Source organism: Oncorhynchus clarkii, chromosome 23 (genome assembly GCF_045791955.1).
Source record: "Oncorhynchus clarkii lewisi isolate Uvic-CL-2024 chromosome 23, UVic_Ocla_1.0, whole genome shotgun sequence".
NCBI lineage: Eukaryota > Metazoa > Chordata > Actinopteri > Salmoniformes > Salmonidae > Oncorhynchus > Oncorhynchus clarkii.
This window is the reverse complement of record NC_092169.1, coordinates 11,306,920-11,329,060: the sequence shown is the minus strand read 5'-3', so window position 1 is coordinate 11,329,060 and position 22,141 is coordinate 11,306,920. Positions and strand designations below refer to the sequence as shown.

Below are 22,141 nucleotides of genomic sequence, written 5' to 3'. Positions count from 1 at the left end.
AGCACTGATGGAGTCCGTTCTGTCTCCCTGTAACTCTATCTTAGGTGTCTCACAGTACGGACATTGCAATTTATTGTCCTGGCCACATCTGCAGTCCTCATGCCTCCTTGCAGCATGCCTAAGGCAAGTTCACGCAGTTGAGCAGGGACCCTTGGCATCTTTCTTTTGGTCTTTTTCAGAGTCAGTAGAAAGGCCTCTTTAGTGTCCTAAGTTTTTAAAACTGTGACCTTAATTGCTTACCATCTGTAAACTGTTAGTGTTTTAAGGACCGTTCCACATGAATTGTTTATGGTTAATTGAACAAGAATGGGAAACAGTGTTTAAACCCTTTACAATAAAGATCTGTGAAGTTATTTTGATTTTTTCGAATTATCTTCGAAAGACAGAGTCCTGAAAAAGAGACGTTTCTTTTTTTGCTGAGTTTACATCCAGGAGAGGGCAACGATGAGCGCGTAGTTTGTCGTTCACAATGAAGCCTGCTGCTTGAAAAATGTAGCCACTGGACCACTGATGCCAGTTCAAGGTCTAGTTTTAATTTACATTTGATTGAGTTTTCAACAATCTGAATTTAACATGAAACCAACATACATTTGAAGCATGTTATTGGATTTAGGCTAAACGTTGGGTGAAAAAAAGACACACAAATTCCCACAATTCCTTAACATTGATGACTTTGCGAATTCAATTCGCTTTCCACGTTGATTCAACGTCATCCCATTACATTTTTGGGTGAAATATAATATTTGTTGAAATACAGTTTATGCACAGTGGGATTTCTCTCTTCGCTCTGTCCTTTCTCCCCATCTCGCTACATTGTTCAATTACTCTCTCTCTCTCTCTCTCTCTCTCTCTCTCTCATACACAAACACACTCACCCCTCTACATCCTCCTTTCCGCGCTCTCTCTTGTACATCGCCAGCCTTGTTGCAGACTGTGTCCGGCGAAAACTGGCACAGAACTGACGCATCCATGGAGCGCTCCGTCCTATCACAACATCCACGACGCACAGCAACACTTCCGTGCGAAGTAATATAGAAGACAACATCGCAACCGACTCAAGATAGAATACCAACATCGTCTTTCACGCGCCGACAACCCACCTCTTCCATTGTCTAACTTTCCGAACCCCTCTTCCTCCCCGCTTCCTTCGACTCCTCCGCGTTCCCTGCCCGGGTTCCCAGAAACTCTGTCCCCGTGTAAACGTCTCCATGGATGGGATAGCCTTTGGCATGATGCCCGGGACCGTCCGGGTGCGGAGTAAGCCGCTTCAAGGGATGCTGAACCAGCGGAAGACCAAAGCTCAGCGGAAAAAGCGAAAGGAGTTGTTCGGTGGGCAGATGTTCTTCATGGGGGTGCTGCTCGCTCTTGTAAAGGGGCTCTCATGTTTGGTCGAGAAAGCAGGTGAGATGCTTGTTGTCAGAATGTCTTGCTGAACAGTTGCCAAATTTGCGAAGGGTATGTTTTTTTTCAGTTTCACTATTTTGTGAGGCTCCTAAGAAGGGACATAAAGCGATTCTAGACTATGTTGTTCACTAATATCCATATAGGCTATGATGTTGTTGAGTGCGCTTCATTATCTGAGTTTGACCTTTACGTTTTCATATAAATGATTGTTGTTATGTAGGCCTAAAGCAAGGATTGTCCATAAATGAGTTGCAACAAATCAAATTATATGTGTCACATGCTTTGTAAACAACAGGTCTAGACTAACAGTGAAATGCTAGTTACGGCCCTTCCCAACAATACAGAGTGAAAAATATAAATATAATAGAAAGATAATAACGCTAGGAATAAGTACACAATGAGTAACGATAACTTGGCTATATACACGGGGTACCAGTACTGAGTTGACGTGCAGTGGTAGGAGGTAATTGAGGTAGATATACATATGCTGTAGGTAGAGGTAAAGTGACTCGGCAACAGGATAAATAGGCTAATAAGCAGTTGCAGCAGCGCATGTGATGAGTCAAAAGACTGCAAAGGGGAGGGGAGGGGGGGTCAATTCAGAACACAGGAGGTCCAGGATCCAGTTTACAGAGGGGGGTGTTTAGTCCCAGGCACTTTAATTGGTGAGGACTGGCTCGTGGTAATGGCTGGAGCAAAATGAGTGGAATGGTATCAAATACATCAAACACATGGTTTCCACAGACCTGGCGCCCGGACAAATCAGTTGGGGAGGCGTTTGATTTCCATAGGCGGGCCTGTTTTTTTCACGGGACCGCCTATGTGTGCACGCATTTGTGCATATTTTTTAAATGGCTGGAATAGTAAAGACCATAGTCTTCTCCTGAGTTTGGGGAAGCTTACTTTTATATGCACATTTTCGTGGAACAGTTTCATTGAAATAATAACGTTTCAGTTTCTCAAAATCATTGTCACGTGGTTAATCATAAAAATCGGAACTTTAAAATTAAACTATGGTGAGAGCACTAGCCTCTGCCATATGGACACATTGATAGACTGTGATCCATTGGCCGCTAAAGAAATGAGAGCATAGAACTCAGAGATATCCTATAACCAATGCATCAGTAAGCCAATAACTTCATCGTCAACTAAGTAAAATACATAGGCCGCCCTAAAGCCTAGAAATTAAAACAGTAGAAAATATCCTGATGAAAATTCTGGTTCTTTCAATCACATTCATCTCTCTTGTCCGCCTGTCTGCCTCCCTTTCTATCCGTCTTGACTTGAACTATTGCTAGTGAAGTTCAATATTGTATCAAAGCATCACAGGGTCTGGGCTGAAACTATTGCTAATAAACTTGCAACATTCTACCAACTAGCCTTTTCTGGGCCCTCAAGGTTTCCTGCTCTAGTTTGCTCAGGACAGAAAGCAGTTTTTTATGATGTTTTCCACTTGGTATACTGTATGGGATCATCAGTTCATAATATTTTATTATCAAGGCCGGGAGTGTTGGAAAGATTGTTCAAATACTGAGGATCTATCATTCGCAATGGATGCTAAAAAACAGGCTTTGTTGACCTGTGTGAGGCGGAAAAAAACATGTGGTGTATGTGGTGAGTTAAGACAATCAGAAATAAGACATTGCCAAATGGGCACTTTCCTACATACTGTATGCATGCATTCTGGAGAGAGACACACACCCCTCCCCTTCTTCTTGATGCAATATTTTCAATTATACTCATGACACGTTATCTTCACAAATATTTTAGACGCTTTTCACTGACAGCCGCAGCTCAATCAGCTAGACCTATTGCCACGCACACTACCCAAATTACGGGCTTCCCAAAAAAACTTGTGATTTGAAACAATCCACACCTATGAAAAAAGGTCTAATGTAATTTTCTGTAGTTAAAAATTACACAAAATGCACATCAGGTCACCCTCTCAAAATAGTTCATTTGGACTGGACACTAGAAAAGTGTTATCTTTTTAATCACATTCATGTTTACAGCATCTCATGTGAGCTGCACTGCAATTCAGTTTTCTGTATTGTATGCCGCTAAAGTGCACCAGTGTAAAAGGCCCTTAGTTTACTCTAAAATGTTGTATTCTATGCCGATTTGAAGAGAAAAAAGTTATTAATCTGTTTGATAAGATGAAATATTCTCTCAGGGGACCCTATTTAAAATTCTGGGGACCCCACATGGGTCCCCGACCCCAAGTTTGGGAACCACTGTACTACAAACCTCTCTCTGCTTGCTTCCTCTCTCTGTGTCTCCTTTGCACTGCAGCCTGCCTCACAATTGTCTGTCTCACACTACTCTCTGTAAAGCAAAATTATTTTGTTATGAGAACTTATAGTAGCCTATCTTTTGTTATGATTTTAGCTGGCTTCTGACTGAAATATCAGCGACTATTTACCAGTTGTAGCCTACACTCATTCTCAGAGAGTCTGTTGACACAGCAGGAGTCGAGGGAAGTTTTAAAAAATGGCCTTATGTCCATTATCATGCAAGGCCACTGTCAGCGTTGGTCTGGGCTGAGGTAGTTCATTTTGCGTCTTGGCCTGTGCCTTGGCCGGAGTTTGCCATTGGACAGAGTGGTGAATGAATGCGCTCCTAACAAGGAAAATCCAGGGGGAGTAGGCAAACAAAACGAGCATACCTGAATCATGATTCCACTTGTTCGCAGTGGAATAATGATAGGAACGCAATAATAAGTGGGTGAATGATAATTAACTAAATAAAAAGATGACTAAATGCTATTTAAAAAATAATAAGGTGACTAAACCACATTTACATGTATTTACATCCTGTTTACGCAGCATGTTGGCCATTAGCCAATTAGCCTTTGTCAACTAGTTCAAAGCACGTAAATGCATCCAACTGGTATATACGACTTCACAACTGGTAAATTCCCAACTCCCAGTTGGTTATGAATATAGTTTTAGGTTTGTGTGGCACAAGAACTGCAGCTAAACATGTGCATTTAATAATCCTCTGGAGTTGGTAGCTGCGCGTCTGTTGCTCTGTCACCAAATTACTCAACCCTTGGTGCAATATGGGTCTATTGAAAGAGGAACTGAGCATAAGATTTAGTATTTTCACCTGAACATAAACTGAAGAAAAGTGAAAAAAATGCACGTTCTTGCAAAGTCAAAAGATTTTCCAAGAGGGAAGTGGGATTCTGGTGACATCTTCCTTCATTTTTCCCCTTACACACGGTCAAAGCAAGAAATATCATAAAACAATCAATCATTTTCACATAATGCTACTGACCAAATACAGAATTAAGTTTTATGTTTATGTTGGTTTGTTGTGACTATATGTAACGGATGTGAAACGGCTAGCTTAGTTAGCGATGTGCGCTAAATAGCGTTTCAATCAGTGACGTCACTTGCTCTGAGACCTTGAAGTAGTTGTTCCCCTTGCTCTGCAAGGGCCGCGGCTTTTGTGGAGCGATGAGTAACGATGCTTCGAGGGTGACTGTTGATGTGGGCAGAAGGTCCCTGGTTCGCGAGGGGACGGTCTAAACTTATACTGTTACATATATGTGTCAAAGAAAAAATCAATGACTGACATGACGATGGTAGGGATGGTGGAGAAAATCGATACAGTTGCATATTGCAATATTATTTTTGGACTTTATTACAGTGGATTCTGAAAGTATTCAAGACCCCTGTTTTGTTACGTTACAGCGTTATTCTAAAATTGAATAAATAAAACACTTTCCTAATCAATCTAATGTACACACAATAACCCATAATGACGAAGCAAAAATTGGTTTTTAGAAATGTTTGCAAATATATAAAAAATAATACTAATATGAAATACCTTATTTACATAAGTATTCAAGACCCTATGCTATGAGACTCGAAATTGAGTTCAGGTCATCCTGTTTCCATTGTTCATCCTTGAAATGTTTCTACAACTTGATTGTAAATCCACCTGTGGTAAATTCAATTGATTGGACATAATTTGGAAAGGTACACATCGGTCTATATAAGGTCCCACAGTTGACAGTGCATGTCAAAGCAAGAAACAAGCCATGAGGTCGAAGGAATTGTCCTTAGAGCTCTGAGACAGGATTGTGTGGAGGCACAGATCTGGGGAAGGGTACCAAAAAATGTCTGCAGCATTAAAGGTCCCCAAGAACACAGTGGCCTCCATCATTCTTAAATGAAAGGAGTTTTGAACCACCAAGACTAGAGCTGGCCGCCCAGCCAAACTGAGCAATCAGGAAATGGGAGAAGCTTCCAGAAGGACAACCATCTCTGCAGCACTCGACCAATCAGGCCTTTATGGTAGAATGGCCAGACGGAAGCCACTCTTCAGTAAAAGGCACATGACAGCCTGCTTTGAGTTGGCCAAAAGGCACCTAATGGACTCTCAGACTATTAGAAACAAGATTATCTGGTCAGATGAAACCAACATTGAACTCTTTGACCTGAATGCCAAGTGTCACATCTGGAGGAGACCTGGCACCATCCCTACGATGAAGCATGGTGGTTGCAGCATCATGCTGTGGGATGTTTTTCAGCGGCAAGGATTGGGAGACTAGTCAGGATCCAGGCAAAGAGGAACAGAGCAAAGTACAGAGAGATCATTGATGAAAACCTGCTCCAGAGCACTCAGGACCTCAGACTGGGGCGAAGTTTCACCTTCCAACAGGACAATAAGCCTAAGCACACCGCCAAGACAACGCAGGAGTGGCTTCGAGACAAGCCTCTGAATGTCCTTGTGTGCCCCAGCCAGAGCCCGGACTTGAAGCCGATCGAACATCTCTGGAGAGACCTGAAAACAGCTGTACAGCAACGCTCCCTATCCAACCTGACAGAGCTTGAGAGGATCTGCAGAGAAGAATGGGAGAAACTCCCCAAATACAGGTGTGCCAAGCTTGTAGCGTCATACCCAAGAAGTCGCAAGGCAGTAATCGCTGCCAAACGTGCTTCAACAAAGTGCTGAGTAAGGTCTGAATACTTATGTAAATGTGATATTTCAGATGTTTCTTTTTTATAAATTTGCATACATTTCAAAAAACGAGTTTTTGCTTTGCCATTATGCGGTATTGTGTGTAGATTGATGAGGGAATTTTAAAAAAAACATTTCAAGATAAGGCTGTAATAGATCTAATTGTGGAAAAAGTCAAGGGGTCTGAAACCTTTACAAATCCACTGTATACAGAACGTTTGTATAAAACACGTAGAAACTGTATTTATAATTATATTACTATATTTTAAGTTGACAATACTTCTATTACACAATTGCTAATTTACCACATGCCTTACTTTAATTTTTATGAATAAGTAAAATCAGGATTATATCTCTACTGCAGCGTTTTGCCAAACTCAGTGCTGGGGACCCCTAAGGGGTGCACGTTTTGATTTTTGCCCTAGCAGTTCACAGATGATTCAAATAATCAATGATGAGTTCATTATTTTAATCAGATGTGTAGTGCTAGGATAAAAAACAAAACGTGTACCCCTTAGGGTCCCCAGGACCGAGTTTGGCAAAACAGTGCTCTTCAGCCATTCCTTCCAATCAGGCTGGTTTGCATTTCTCCCTGAGCAATATCTCTGCCATTTTTATCCCATTCTGGATCTTTGACGGCTAATGACATACCCCCTCGAGTAATCTATTAGGTTCTCTATGCCTAGATGTCACTGATACAAATGGACACACTCAATGTATGGAGTGTCATCTGGGCACAAATGTACTCTTCTGGTCTGTAGATCATCTCATCGTGTAACATGGTTGTGTGTGGTGAATGATGGTGAATGATGGCAGAACACTTACAAACAGCACAAAGGAGTACTTTGATTGAGAACACTGAAAAAACAGAGAATGTGACATATGTATGGAGGTAGAGTGGGAACAAGCCTGCCCCTTTTTTGTTTTTACCCCCTTTTTCTCCCACATGGTATCCAATTGTTAGTAGTTACTATCTTGTCTCATCGCTACAGCTCCCATACGGGCTCGGGAGAGATGACGGTTGAGAGCCATGCATCCTCCGAAACACAACCCAACAGCTAGCACTGCGATGCAGTGCCTTTAGACCCCTGCGCCAGCCGGGAGGCAGGTAGCCTGCACTTTAGATAGTTTCTTCAAGCCAAGCCGCACTGCTTCTTACCAGAGCGCGCATCCAACTTGGAAGCCAGCCGCACCAATGTGTCGGATGGAAACACCGTGCACCTAGCATCCTGGTCAGCGTGCACTGCGCCCGGCCCGCCACAGGAGTACACGATGAGACAAGGATATCCCTACCGGCCAAACCCTCCCTAACCCGGACGATGCTAGGCCAATTGTGCGTCGCCCCATGGACCTCCTGGTTGCAGCCTGCTGCAACAGAGCCTGGGCTCAAACCCAGAGTCTCTGGTGGCACAGCTAGCACTGAGATGCAGTGCCTTAGACCCCTGCGCCACCCGGGAGGCAGGTAGCCTGCACTTTAGCTAGTTTCTTCATCTCTCACTTCCTGTTTTACATACACACAAACACACACACACACACACACACACACTCTCTCAATTCAATTCATTTATTGGCATGGGAAACATGTTTACATTGGCAAAGCAAGTGAAATAAACTAGAAAACAAAACTGACAAGAAACATATTTCACAACATTAACAAAAAAGTATTAGAAATTAACAGTAAACATTGCACTCAAAGGTTTAAAAAAGATTTTTAAAGATTAAAAAGATACAGTTATATTATCAGCTATGTAAAGTGTTTTAACAATGTGCAAATATTTGTAGTACGAATATGGGAAGATAAATAAACAGATACGTATTGGTGGTATTTACAATGTTCTCTCTCTCTCTCTCTCTCTCTCTCTCTCTCTCTCTCTCTCTCTCTCTCTCTCTCTCTCTCTCTCTCTCTCTCTGAGGCTGTCTTTAATTCAGCTGCATCTGGGTCAGCCGGTTTGAACAGAGAGCAGAGCTCTGCTCCAGTCAGTCGCAAACAACATCTTCTTTCCTCCATCACTCACTTTGTCTCCATCTCTCTCAAACGTTATCTCTGTCCTTCGCATTCACTTTCTGTCACTCTCTTGCTTTTTCTCCTTTCCTCTCCCTTTTAGATGATCTCTTCTCCTTCTTTTCTTTATCTATCCCTCTCTTATGCTCTCTCACTACCTCTGTCTCACACTCTTCAACCTACAATGTATAACCTACCTAATCAGTAAAGTGGAGGCTGTTATGTAATTGACAAGGCCCTGGACAGGTAAACAGGGATTATTTACATCAAATCTCTTTGATGACAGTGACTTGTGAAAGTATTCACCCCCTTTGGCATTTTTCCTATTTTGTTGCCTTACAACATGGAATGAAAATAGATTTTTGGGGGGTTTGTGTCATTTGATTTACGCAACATGCCCACTTTGAAGATGCAAAATATTTTTTATTGTGAAGCAAACAAGAAATAAGACAAAAAAACTGAAAACTTGAGCGTGCATAACTATTCACCCCCCATAGTTAATACTTTGTAGAACCACCTTTTGCAGCAATTACAGCTGCAAGTCTCTTGGGGTACGTCTCTATAAGCTTGGCACATCTAGCCACTGGGATTTTTGCCCATTCTTCCAGGCAAAACTGCTCCTGCTCCTTCAAGTTGGATGGGTTCCGCTGGTGTACAGCCATCTGTAAGTCATACCACAGATTCTCGAATGGATTGAGGACATTGACTAGGCCATTCTAAGACATTTAAATGTTTCTTCCTAAAACCACTGGAGTGTTACATTAGCAGTATGCTATTTTATGGTGCAATATTCTTTACATTTTTTAATCATGGATTTAATGTTGCTCTGTGGGATGTTCAAAGTTTAGAATATTTTTTATAACCCAACCCTGATTTGTACTTCTCCACAACTTTGTCCTTGATCTGTTAGGAGAGCTCCTTGGTCTTCATGGAGCCGCTTGCTTGGTGGTGCACCTTGCTTAGTGGTGTTGCAGACTCTGGGCCCTTTCAGAACAGATGTATGTATACGCAGATCATGTGACACTTAGATTGCACACAGGTGGACTTTATTAACTAATTATGTGACTTCTGAAGGTAATTGGTTGCACCAGATCTTATTTAGGGGCGTCATAGCAAAGGGGGTGAATATATATATATTTGCACGCACAACTTTTCCGTTTTCGTTGAAACACATTATTTTTTCCATTTCACTTCACCAATTTGGACTAATTTTGTGTATGTCCATTACATGAAATCCAAATAAAAATCCATTTAAATTACAGGTAATGCAACAAAATGGGAAAAACGTCAAGGGGGATGAATAATTTTGCACGGCACTGTGCCTACCTGGTGGGGTTTGTTGAACAGGAGAGAATGACAGACTGGGGTAAAGTTGCCCCCTAGAGACGTGGATCTAAAATTTTGCATTTTCTCCATTCCGTAATGGTTAAGGTTTAGGACTGGGGAATGTAAGCTAATTTTAGAGAGAGCCCTCTACTGTCACATTTGAATCAACTCTCCCAGTGCATTTAGAGGTTCCCACCACCATGCTTTATATACTGATATAACAACCAGTGATAAAAACAACACCTTTATCTCCTCCACCAAAGAAGAGAGCAGCCTTTGCAGTATACACACACATGCACGCCCACGCATGCCCACACACATACTGTACATACACACACACACACTATCTCTCTTCTATCAAATAGATATTATACACATACCCCCATCCCCAAAACAACAAAATATAATAATTGGCTATTCTCTTTGAAACATGGTAGAGGGAAGGATGTGGGCTTGGGTAAGGACAGACCTTGTTAGTGTGCTGTACCTGCCTTTCTGTCAGACAAAAGCTGGCACTCTGATACAGTATAGCCTCTCGCCCACTAACAAAGACAGCGGCTAGCAAGAATAGCTGTAGAAACATCTCAAATTAGCAACTCACTTTAGCGTTAACTTCTTTTAGGTATTTTCTAAACAGCTTTTCACTTCTTTGTGAAACTTCTCCAGTTGTCAGGTCGACCACCCACCATTTACATTTACTCATTTTTGGTGCCCAAATTCAAGAATTAAAGTTGATTATTGTTGCTAGGCTACCAGTTACAGTGCTTTTAGCTTGCGGTTTGCGCACGCCTTTATCCAGATGGAATACAAAAATTATAGCTTCTGTCTGAAAGAATGATATAGATGTAATATTTGTCAAATTATTGAGCATGTCCTCAAAACTCAAATAAGCATCAGAAATTGTCCTTATTTAAATATCAAAATACATATCAAGATCCTGATTTGGACTTCAGTCAAGAGCATATGCATTGTATGTGCTGAGGAAATATACTGTGTAGGCCTACTGTCAGTAAGTGTCATCATATAGAGAAAAAAATATGTTCACATGGGATCTCAGGATAGCTTATGAGTCAATATCTGGCAATACCATGTATGATATCTGGAAGGAATCCAAAAATGATTTGTGCATGAAAGAATAATATGGATTTCATATTTGTCAAATTATTGAGCATGTGCTGTCCTTATTTTCAGCATATCAAGATCCGGATATGGACCTCAGCCAAGAGAAGCATATGAATAAAGCTTCATATCTGGAATGGTCTGAGAAAACACAGATGTGATGTATACAGTCAATTTTTGTCAACATATCTTAGGATATTGAATGAGTCCATATCTGGCCATAGGAAATGTCCATCCATGTGTGATATGCGGAGTAATTCCAATATCAAATCAAATGTATTTATACAGTGCCTTGCGAAAGTATTCGGCCCCCTTGAACTTTGCGACCTTTTGCCACATTTCAGGCTTCAAACATAAAGATATAAAACTGTATTTTTTTGTGAAGAATCAACAACAAGTGGGACACAATCATGAAGTGGAACGACATTTATTGGATATTTCAAACTTTTTTAACAAATCAAAAACTGAAAAATTGGACGTGCAAAATTATTCAGCCCCCTTAAGTTAATACTTTGTAGCGCCACCTTTTGCTGCGATTACAGCTGTAAGTCGCTTGGGGTATGTCTCTATCAGTTTTGCACATCGAGAGACTGACATTTTTTCCCATTCCTCCTTGCAAAACAGTTTGAGCTCAGTGAGGTTGGATGGAGAGCATTTGTGAACAGCAGTTTTCAGTTCTTTCCACAGATTCTCGATTGGATTCAGGTCTGGACTTTGACTTGGCCATTCTAACACCTGGATATGTTTATTTTTGAACCATTCCATTGTAGATTTTGCTTTATGTTTTGGATCATTGTCTTGTTGGAAGACAAATTTCCGTCCCAGTCTCAGGTCTTTTGCAGACTCCATCAGGTTTCTTCCAACATTCTTCCAGATTGGTCCTGTATTTGGCTCCATTCATCTTCCCATCAATTTTAACCATCTTCCCTGTCCCTGCTGAAGAAAAGCAGGCCCAAACCATGATGCTGCCACCACCATGTTTGACAGTGGGGATGATGTGTTCTGGCTGTGTTGCTTTTACGCCAAACATAACGTTTTGCATTGTTGCCAAAAAGTTTAATTTTGGTTTCATCTGACCAGAGCACCTTCTTCCACATGTTTGGTGTGTCTCCCAGGTGGCTTGTGGCAAACTTTAAACAACACTTTTTATGGATATCTTTAAGAAATGGCTTTCTTCTTGCCACTCTTCCATAAAGGCCAGATTTGTGCAATATACGACTGATTGTTGTCCTATGGACAGAGTCTCCCACCTCAGCTGTAGATCTCTGCAGTTCATCCAGAGTGATCATGGGCCTCTTGGCTGCATCTCTGATCAGTCTTCTCCTTGTATGAGCTGAAAGTTTAGAGGGACAGTCAGGTCTTGGTAGATTTGCAGTGGTCTGATACTCCTTCCATTTCAATATTATCGCTTGCACAGTGCTCCTTGGGATGTTTAAAGCTTGGGAAATCTTTTTGTATCCAAATCCGGCTTTTCACAACAGTATCTCGGACCTGCCTGGTGTGTTCCTTGTTCTTCATGATGCTCTCTGCGCTTTTAACGGACCTCTGAGACTATCACAGTGCATGTGCATTTATACGGAGACTTGATTACACACAGGTGAATTGTATTTATCCTCATTAGTCATTTAGGTCAACATTGAATCATTCAGAGATCCTCACTGAACTTCTGGAGAGAGTTTGCTCCACTGAAAGTAAAGGGGCTGAATAATTTTGCACGCCCAATTTTTCAGTTTTTGATTTGTTAAAAAAGTTTGAAATATCCAATAAATGTCGTTCCACTTCATGATTGTGTCCCACTTGTTGTTGATTCTTCACAAAAAAATACAGTTTTATATCTTTATGTTTGAAGCCTGAAATGTGGCAAAAGGTCGCAAAGTTCAAGGGGGCCGAATACTTTCGCAAGGCACTGTATCGCCCTTCATAAATCAGCTGATATCTCAAAGTGCTGTACAGAAACCCAGACTAAAACCCCAAACAGCAAGCAATGCAGGTGTAGAAGCACGGTGGCTAGGAAAAACTCCCTAGAAAGGCCAAAATCTAGGAAGAAACCTAGAGAGGAACCAGGCGATGTGGGGAGGCCAGTCCTCTTCTGGCTGTGCCGGGTGGAGATTATAACAGAACATGGCCAATATGTTAAAATGTTCATAAATGACCAGCATGGTCAAATAATAATAATCACAGGCAGTACAGTTGAAACTGGAGCAGCAGCACGGCCAGGTGGACTGGGGACAGCAAGGGGTCATCATGTCAGGTAGTCCTGAGGCATGGTCCTAGGGCTCAGGTCCTCCGAGAGAGAGAAAGAAAGAGAGAATTAGAGAGAGCATACTTAAATTCACACAGGACACCGGATAGGACAGGAGAAGTACTCCAGATATAACAAACTGACCCTAGCCCCCCGACACATAAACTACTGCAGCATAAATACAGGAGGCTGAGACAGGAGGGGTCAGGAGACACTGTGGCCCCATCCGATGACACCCCCGTACAGGGCCAAACAGGAAGGATATAACCCCACCTACTTTTCCAAAGCACAGCCCCCACACCACTAGAGGGATATCTTCAACCAAATCAAATCAAATCAAATTTTATTTGTCACATACACATGGTTAGCAGATGTCAATGCGAGTGTAGCGAAATGCTTGTGCTTCTAGTTCCGACAATGCAGTAATAACTAACAAGTAATCTAACTAACAATTCCAAAACTACTGTCTTATACACAGTATAAGGGGATAAAGAATATGTACATAAGGATATATGAATGAGTGATGGTACAGAGCAGCATAGGCAGGATACAGTAGATGGTATTGAGTACAGTATATACATGAGGTGAGTATGTAAACAAAGTGGCATAGTTCAAGTGGCTAGTGATACATGTATTACATAAGGATGCAGTCGATGATATAGAGTACAGTATATACGTATGCATATGAGATGAATAATGTAGGGTAAGTAACATTATATAAGGTAGCATTGTTTAAAGTGGCTAGTGATATATTTACATCATTTCCCATCAATTCCCATTATTAAAGTGGCTGGAGTTGAGTCAGTGTCAGTGTCAGTGTGTTGGCAGCAGCCACTCAATGTTAGTGGTGGCTGTTTAACAGTCTGATGGCCTTGAGATAGAAGCTGTTTTTCAGTCTCTCGGTCCCAGCTTTGATGCACCTGTACTGACCTCGCCTTCTGGATGATAGCGGGGTGAACCACCAACTTACCATCCTGAGACAAGGCCGAGTATAGCCCACAAAGATCTCCGCACGGCACAACCCAAGAGCCCTAGTAAGCCTGTGATTCAGCCCCTGTAATAGGGTTAGAGGCCAAGAATCCCAGTGGAAAGAGGGGAACCGGCCAGGCAGAGACAGCAAGGGCGGTTTGTTGCTCCAGAGCCTTTCCGTTCACCTTCACACTCCTGGGCCAGACTACACTCAATCATATGACCCACTGAAGAGATGAGTCTTCAGTAAAGACTTAAAGGTTGAGACCGAGTTTGCGTCTCTCACATGGGTAGGCAGATCATTCCATAAAAATGGATCTCTATAAGAGAAAGCCCTGCCTCCAGCTGTTTGCTTTGAAATTCTAGGGACAATTAGGAGGCCTGCATCTTGTGACCGTAGCGTACGTGTAGGTATGTACGGCAGGACCAAATCAGAGAGATAGGTAGGAGCAAGCCCATGTAATGCTTTGTAGGTTAGCAGTAAAACCTTGAAATCAGCCCTTGCCTTGACAGGAAGCCAGTGTAGGGAGGCTAGCACTGGAGTAATATGATCAAATTTTGGGGTTCTAGTCAGGATTCTAGCAGCCGTATTTAGCATTAACTGAAGTTTATTTAGTGCTTTATCCGGGTAGCCGGAAAGTAGAGCATTGCAGTAGTCTAACCTAGAAGACACAAAAGCATGGATACATTTTTCTGCATCATTTTTGGACAGAAAGTTTCTGATTTTTGCAATGTTACGTAGATGGAAAAAAGCTGTCCTTGAAACAGTCTTGATATGTTCTTCAAAAGAGAGATCAAAGTCCAGAATAACGCCGAGGTCCTTCACAGTTTTATTTGAGACGTCTGTACAACCATTAAGATTGATTGTCAGATTCAACAGAAGATCTCTTTGTTTCTTGGGACCTAGAACAAGCATCTCTGTTTTGTCCGAGTTTAAAAGTAGAAAGTTTGCAGCCATTCACTTCCTTATGTCTGAAACACAATTTTGGGGCTTCACCATGTTTCATTGAAATGTACAACTGTGTGTCATCCGCATAGCAGTGAAAGTTAACATTATGTCTAGAAGACACATCTGGATTCAGAATTTGTCAGGATATGGTGCATATCCACAAAACTCAACATTTACAAAGGAAATGCTCTGTATTCTCTAGAATATCAAAAATCTGTCATGTAAAGATATCCCCTGATATGGACCCTTTTTGCCCAGAGTATGGTCTCTGGCACAGTCCACACTCTGCGATTTATAAAAGCCAGTGTCAGGGTAACTTTGATAATCGCTATGGAGCACAGCACAGCTAACAGTAGCTACGACATCCACTCTCCTCCTCACTCTTCTGCAACAGAATTGAATGATCAAAGATGAATATAGCGTTAGGCAGTAATACTGGAGTTTTACCGGTAAAAGCTAGAGGCTAGCTAACCTACTCATTGGACCGGTAACTATTAGCAACTGTGGATAATTGGTTCCAAAGTTGTTTCAAGCATCAGAGTACCTGTAACTATGCAGGCTAGCTACCATTCAGATGTTTTTCTGATTATCTAAAGAGTAAAGGTTAGGTAGTTATTGTAGCTAATGTACTAAACATTTTGTTAGCTAGCTAGCTAGCTACCCGGCTAGCTAACTAAACAACAGCTGGAACGACCTATCTGTAATGTTTACAAGTATCCCCGCTAGCTAGCTACTAGACAACCAATATAGCTTTTTGTTATGGACTCTAGCTAGAATATAGATCAATACTTTTATAGCAATATAGCTAGCTACTACAATAGCCCAAATCTTTACACATTGTTTTGTTTGCTCGTTTTGACATTGCTTGGCAGTATTTTGTATCACATTGGCCAGCAAGCACATTCCCTTTGACAGCTAGGTTTATTACTGTAGAGACACCTTGAAGTTTTGGAGACACTGAGCTATATATTAACTTCCTTCATATGGATTTACTTCACTGCACAGTTAACTATGCTAGCTTTAGCTAGCTAGCCAGCCAAACGTGTATACTTAGCGAGCAACTGCTACTTAATAGCTAGCTAGCTACACTCTTGCAGTAGCGCCGTCGTGCACAATGTTTCTTCAGAAACAATAAAGTGTTCCAGTTGTGTTGGCATGTCACGTATTCACTTAACCCACTCATCAGAATAATATAGCTATTTTCTTTCTCCCCGTTTCACTGGCATCAGCCCTTCCAACATCTCCCAACAGTCTAAATGCATTGCAGACCGCAGCCACAGTAGCAACAGATTGTAATGTGTTCTCTAACATGTTTATAGAGAACAGCCCTATAACTGACACCTAAGTCAGAAAAAGTTACACGTCATTGACATGGATTTCCAAAGTTTCCACTTCACATGCACAAGTACAGTGAAATGCCCTTCTTGCAAATTCAAAATGCAATAATTATTAACAATGTATTACTAGAAAAAAACATAAGAAATAAGAAAAGGAAATATGAAATACACAACAATGTAAGAATTCTATACACAGGAAATATTTTAAAAAGTCAGTTCCAATCCCATATTTACATGTGCAGGGATACTGGAGTGATGGAGGTGGATACGTATAGGCGGACGGGGACTAGGCAACAGAATATAAGATAAACAGAGTAGCAGCAGCTTGTATGTATAATGCCCGGGGTGTAGTGGGTGAGAAGTCAGGCGCAGGAAGCAGAGATTTCAAGGTAGTGCTATATCGTTTAATGCACAAAAAACGGTGAACATACACCAACCCCACGGAACACAGGGCGCACACCAAAAACAAATGCCCCAAACAGGTGGGACTTAAACAGTCCAGCAAAACCCAAGAACATGGGCAAACCGAGACACACGTACACCAAACAATCCCGCACAACCAGCAGGCGGGCCTGCTGGTAAATAAAGCCCAACCAATCAGCCTAAAATGAACACAGGTGAAACCAATAAACAGAAAGGGGGGAAAGGTCGGTGACGACGACCGCCGAGCGCCACCCGAGTCGTGACAGTATGTGAGTGGGTGTGTAGAGTGATTGATTTATTTAGAATTCAAGGCACACTTAACCAGCATGGCAACCACAGCCTTCTGCAGCAATATGCTATCCCATCTGGTTTGCGCTTAGTGGGACTATCATTTGTTTTTCAATGGGACAATGACCTAAAACATACTTCCAGGCTGTGTAAGGGCTATTTAACCAAGAAGGAGGGTGATGGAGTGCTGCATCAGATGACCTGGCCTCCATGTGTTATTTCAAAGTTTTGATGTCTTAACTATTCTTCTACAATGTAGAAAATAGTCAAAATAAAGAAAAAACAATGAGTAGTTGTGGCTAAACTTTTACTGGTACTGTACATTTACAATGGCTTGCAAAAGTATTCATCCCCTGTTACGGCTGTCGTCGGATGAAGAAGGAGACGAAGGTGCAGCGTGGTAAGTATTCATGATAAATGTATTACTCCAAACACTCTAACAAACTAACAAAGAGTGAAAACCAAAACAGTCCTGTCAGGTGCAGACACTAAACAGAAAATAACTACCCACAAAATCCAAACAAAAAAAGACAACTTATATATGATCCCCAATCAGAGACAACGATAGACAGCTGCCTCTGATTGGGAACCACACCAACATAGAAATTAAGAAACTAGAATGCCCACCCTAGTCACACCCTGGCCTAACCAAGATAGAGAATAAAAGCCTCTCTATGACTAGGGCATGACAGTACCCCCCCACCTCCCCAAAGGTGCGGACTCTGGCCGCAAAACCTGACTAAAGGGGAGGGTCCGGGTGGGAATCTCTTCACGGCGGCGGCTCCGGTGAGGGACGTAGACCCCCCTCCGCCTGCACATCCCTCCGCTTTGGGGGCGACCCTAGTGCATGGACCTTCACTGGTGGAGATCATCACCGGTGGAACCGGGCCGCAGATCATCGCCGGAGGAACCAGACCACCGATCATCGCCGGAGGCTCCGGACCGGGGACCGTCGCCACAGGCTCCGGGCCATGGATCATCCCTGGAGGCTTCGTGCCATGGATCATCACTGGAGGCTTCGTGCCATGGATCATCCCTGAAGGCTCCGTGCCATGGATCATCACAATTTCATCACAGCGCTTGATGGTTTTTGTGACTGCACTTGAAGAATCTTTGAAAGTTCTTGAAATGTTCCATATTGACTGACCTTCATGTCTTAATGTAATGATAGATTGTTGTTTTTCTTTGCTTATTTGAGCTGTTCTTGCCGTAATATGGACTTGGTCTTTTACCAAATAGGGCTATCTTCTCTATACCAACCCTACCTTGTCACAACAAAACTGATTGGCTCAAATGCATTAAGAAGGAAGGCACTCTGTTAATTGTTAATTGAAATGCATTCCAAGTGACTACCTCATGCCGGTTGAGAGAATGCCAAGAGTGTGCAAAGCTGTCATCAAGGCAACGGGTAGCTACATTGAAGAATCTCACATATGATGTGTTTGTGTGTTGGAGTGACAGTTGGAGTGTGCATAGAGACAGTGCAAAGATTGAAATAAAAGGTCAATGAAGATATGTGTAGCTATTTATCAGTCATATTGCTTGAGGATAGAAGCTGTTCAAGAGCCTGTTGGTGTCAGATTTGATTCACCGGTACCTCTTGCCGTGCGGCAGCAGTGAAAATAGTCTATGGCTTGGGTGGTTGGAGTCTTTGACGATTTTCTGGGCCTTCTTTTCACACCGCCTGATATAGAGGTCCTGGATGGCAGGGAACTCGGCCCCAGTAATGTACTGGGCTGTCCACACAACCCTCTGTAGTGCCATGCGATCGAGGGCAGTGCTACTTCCATACCAAGCAGTGATACAGCCAGTCAATATGCTCTCAATGGTACAGCTGTTGAACCTTTTGAGGATTTGAGGGCCCATGCCAAACTTTTTCAACCTCCTGAAGGGGAAGAGACACTTCTTCATGGCTGTGCATGTGTGTTTGGAACATTTAAGTCTTTAATGATTTGGAGACAGAGGAACTTGAAGTTTCCTGTAGTCCACAATCAGCTCCTTGGTCAGCTCCTTGACCTTGCTGACGTTGAGGGAGAGGGAGAGGTTGTTGCTCCGGCACCACACTGCCAGGTCACTGACATCCTGCTTGTAGGCTGACTCACCTTTGTGTCGTCAGTGAATGGTGTTGGAGTCGTGCGTGGCCACACAGTTGTGGGTGAACAGGGAGTACAGAAGAGGACTAAGCACACACCCCTGTGGGGCTCATGTGTTAAGGGTCAGCGTAGCGTAGGTGATGTTGCCTACCCTCACCACTTGGGGTCAGCCCGCCAGGAAGTCCAGGATCCAGTTACAGAGGGAGGTGTTCAGACCCATAGTCCTATGCTTGGTGACAAGCTTGGAGGGGACAATAGTGTTGAACACTCAATGAAAAACATTCTTACATAGGTATTTCTCTTATCTAGGTAGGGGAGGGCAGTGTGGAGAGTAATTCAGATGGCGTCGTCTTTGGATCTGTTGGAGCAGTATGCAAATTGGAGTGGGTTTAGGGTAGCTGGGATGTTGGAGTTAATGTTTGCCATAACCAGCCTCTCAAAGCAATGAATTATTACAGAAGTGAGTGCGACAGGGTGGTAGTCATTGTGGCATGAAGCCTTAGATTTCTTAGAAACAGGAATGATTGTGGTCATCTGAGAAAAAAAATTCAGACTGAAACAAGGAGAGATTGAAAATTATTGTGAGCTGTTCTGCGCATGCTCTGAGAACGCGTCCTGGAATACTGTCGGGGCCCACAGCCTTGCAGGTGTTGGTCTGAGCGAGATCACCAAATCCTCTGGGTCGGTGATGGGCCTCACACCCGGCTCAGTGTTGTTGTTGTAAAAGTGTGCATAAAATGCATTGAATACGTTTGGTAGAGAGGCATCGTTGGCAAATCATGGTTGGGTCTTCCTTTGTCATCCGTAATGGACTGTATCCCCTGCCACATGCGGCGGGCATCGGCACTTCTGTAATATGATTCCACCTTATTCCTATATTGTCCTTTTTCTCGTTTGATGACTGCAGAAGGCATAGCGGGCCTTCTTGTACTTATTCCTGTCTGTGGCCGTAGCATCAGGGTTGTCTACGATAGCTCTGGGTGCGGTAGCCCTGTTCTTCAGTTTAGCACCAACATTGATGGCATTTGACCATCGGGTATTCCAAGACGGGTGAACAGTAGGTCGACACTTCCACCACGCTGGAATTAGCACACCAGTTGGAGTTGACGATGAGGCAAACACCTCCCCCAATCCATTTCCCTGACTCAACTGTCCTGTCTGCCCGGTGAATGAAGAATCCATCGAGTTGGATAGTCGTGGAGGTATATTGTCCAAGAGCACGCCCAATTTTTCAGTTTTTGATTTGTTAAAAAAGTTTGAAATATCCAATAAATGTCGTTCCACTTCATGATTGTGTTCCACTTGTTGTTGATTCTTCACAAAAAAATACAGTTTTATATCTTTATGTTTGAAGCCTGAAATGTGGCAAAAGGTCGCAAAGTTCAAGGGGGCCGAATACTTTCGCAAGGCACTGTACATGTCCACCCTCTCTGATTATGTCCAGTCAGCTCCAATGTCATTATTATAAGAAACCCGTTGATTCTATGGAAGTCACAGATTATTACTAATTTGGTCCCTGATATGGATAATGAATACTAATGGGAGTTGGTTTGTAATAGTGCGTGTGGGAAAACTGTGTTGGTTTCTTTGATTGCAAACAGCAATGGACTCTGTTTGGTTGAAGTCAGGGAATTGGACTGATTTGAAGTGGGAGTAACATTTTTGTAAATATTAGATAATATTAGCTATAGAGAAGAGCATTCATTTCTGTCACTGTGCGAGCACACACACACACACACACACACGCATGCACACACAGACACACACAGTCTGTTGAGTCTATTCATGTTCTGCAGTACAGTATTAGCTCTGGCTGTGATTAAACACTGAACTATTCTGCTCCCAGCTCCCCAAATACACCGTGCCTAATTCATCACCCCCACCCAGATTTAGACTTTACATGTATTCTGGGAACCCATAGGACCTGGAAAAGAATAGAGGGAGGACAGGAGGACAGGAGGAGAAATGGATAGGAAGTGGGGGATAGCGTTCTGTAGCTGAAGACTTACAGTGCATTTGTAAAGTATTCAGACCCCTTGACTTTTTTAATATTTTGTTACATTACAGCCTTATTCTAAAATTGATAAAACATATTTTTCTCAGCAATCTACACACAATTCCCCATAATGACAAAGCAAAAACACGTTTTTAGATATTTTTTACAAATAAAAAAACGAAATACCTTATTTACATAAGTATTCGGACCCTTTGCTAAGGGACTTGAAATTGAGTTCAGGGGAATCCTGTTTCCTTTGATCATCCTGGAGATGTTTCTACAACTTAATTGGAGTCCACCTGTGATAAATTCAGTTGATTGAACATTTTTTGGAAAGGAACACACCTGTTGACAGTGCATGTCAGAGCAAAAAACAAGCCATGAGGTCAAAGGAATTGTCCGTAAAGCTCCGAGACAGGATTGTGTCGAGGCTCAGATCTGGAGAAAACATTTCTGCTGCATTAAAGGTGACCAAGAACCCGATGGTCACTCTGGCAGAGCTCCAGAGTTCCTCTGTGGAGATGGGAGAACCTTCCAGAAGGACAACCATCTCTTCAGCACTCTACCAATCAGGCCTTTATGGTAGAGTGGCCAGACGGAAGCCACTCCTCAGTAAAAAGCACATGACAGCCCGCTTGTAGTTTGCAAAATTGAGGACACCTAAAAGACTCTCAGACCATGAGAAACAAGATTATCTGGTCTGGTGAAACCAATATTGAACTCTTTGGCCTAAAAGCCAAGCATCACTTCTGGAGGAAACCTGGCACCATCCCTACGGTGAAATATGGTGGTGACAGCATCATGCTGTGGGGATGTTTGTCAGCGGCAGGGATTGGTAGACTAGTTAGGATTGAGGGAAAGCTGAGCGGAGCAAAGTACAGGGAGATCCTTGATAAAAAACCTGCTCCAGAGTGTTCAGAACCTCAGACTGTGGGCCAATATTTACCTTCCAACGGGACAACGACCCTAAACACACAGCCAAGACAACGCAGGAGGGGCTATGGGACAAGTCTCTGAATGTC

The 22,141-nt window shown here is 42.6% G+C and overlaps 1 protein-coding gene across 1 annotated transcript in view; it reads left to right on the top strand.

Moving 5' to 3' along the window:
* The first annotated feature begins 892 nt into the window (after positions 1–892).
* LOC139381201 (sodium/potassium/calcium exchanger 3-like) overlaps positions 893–22,141 on the top strand; it is a 125,013-nt gene continuing 103,764 nt past the window's right edge. Inside the window, exon 1 of the mRNA XM_071124644.1 lies at positions 893–1,401. Coding sequence (XP_070980745.1) covers positions 1,209–1,401 — 193 coding nt within the window. The 5' untranslated portion in view covers positions 893–1,208. The remainder of the gene's footprint in view (positions 1,402–22,141) is intronic.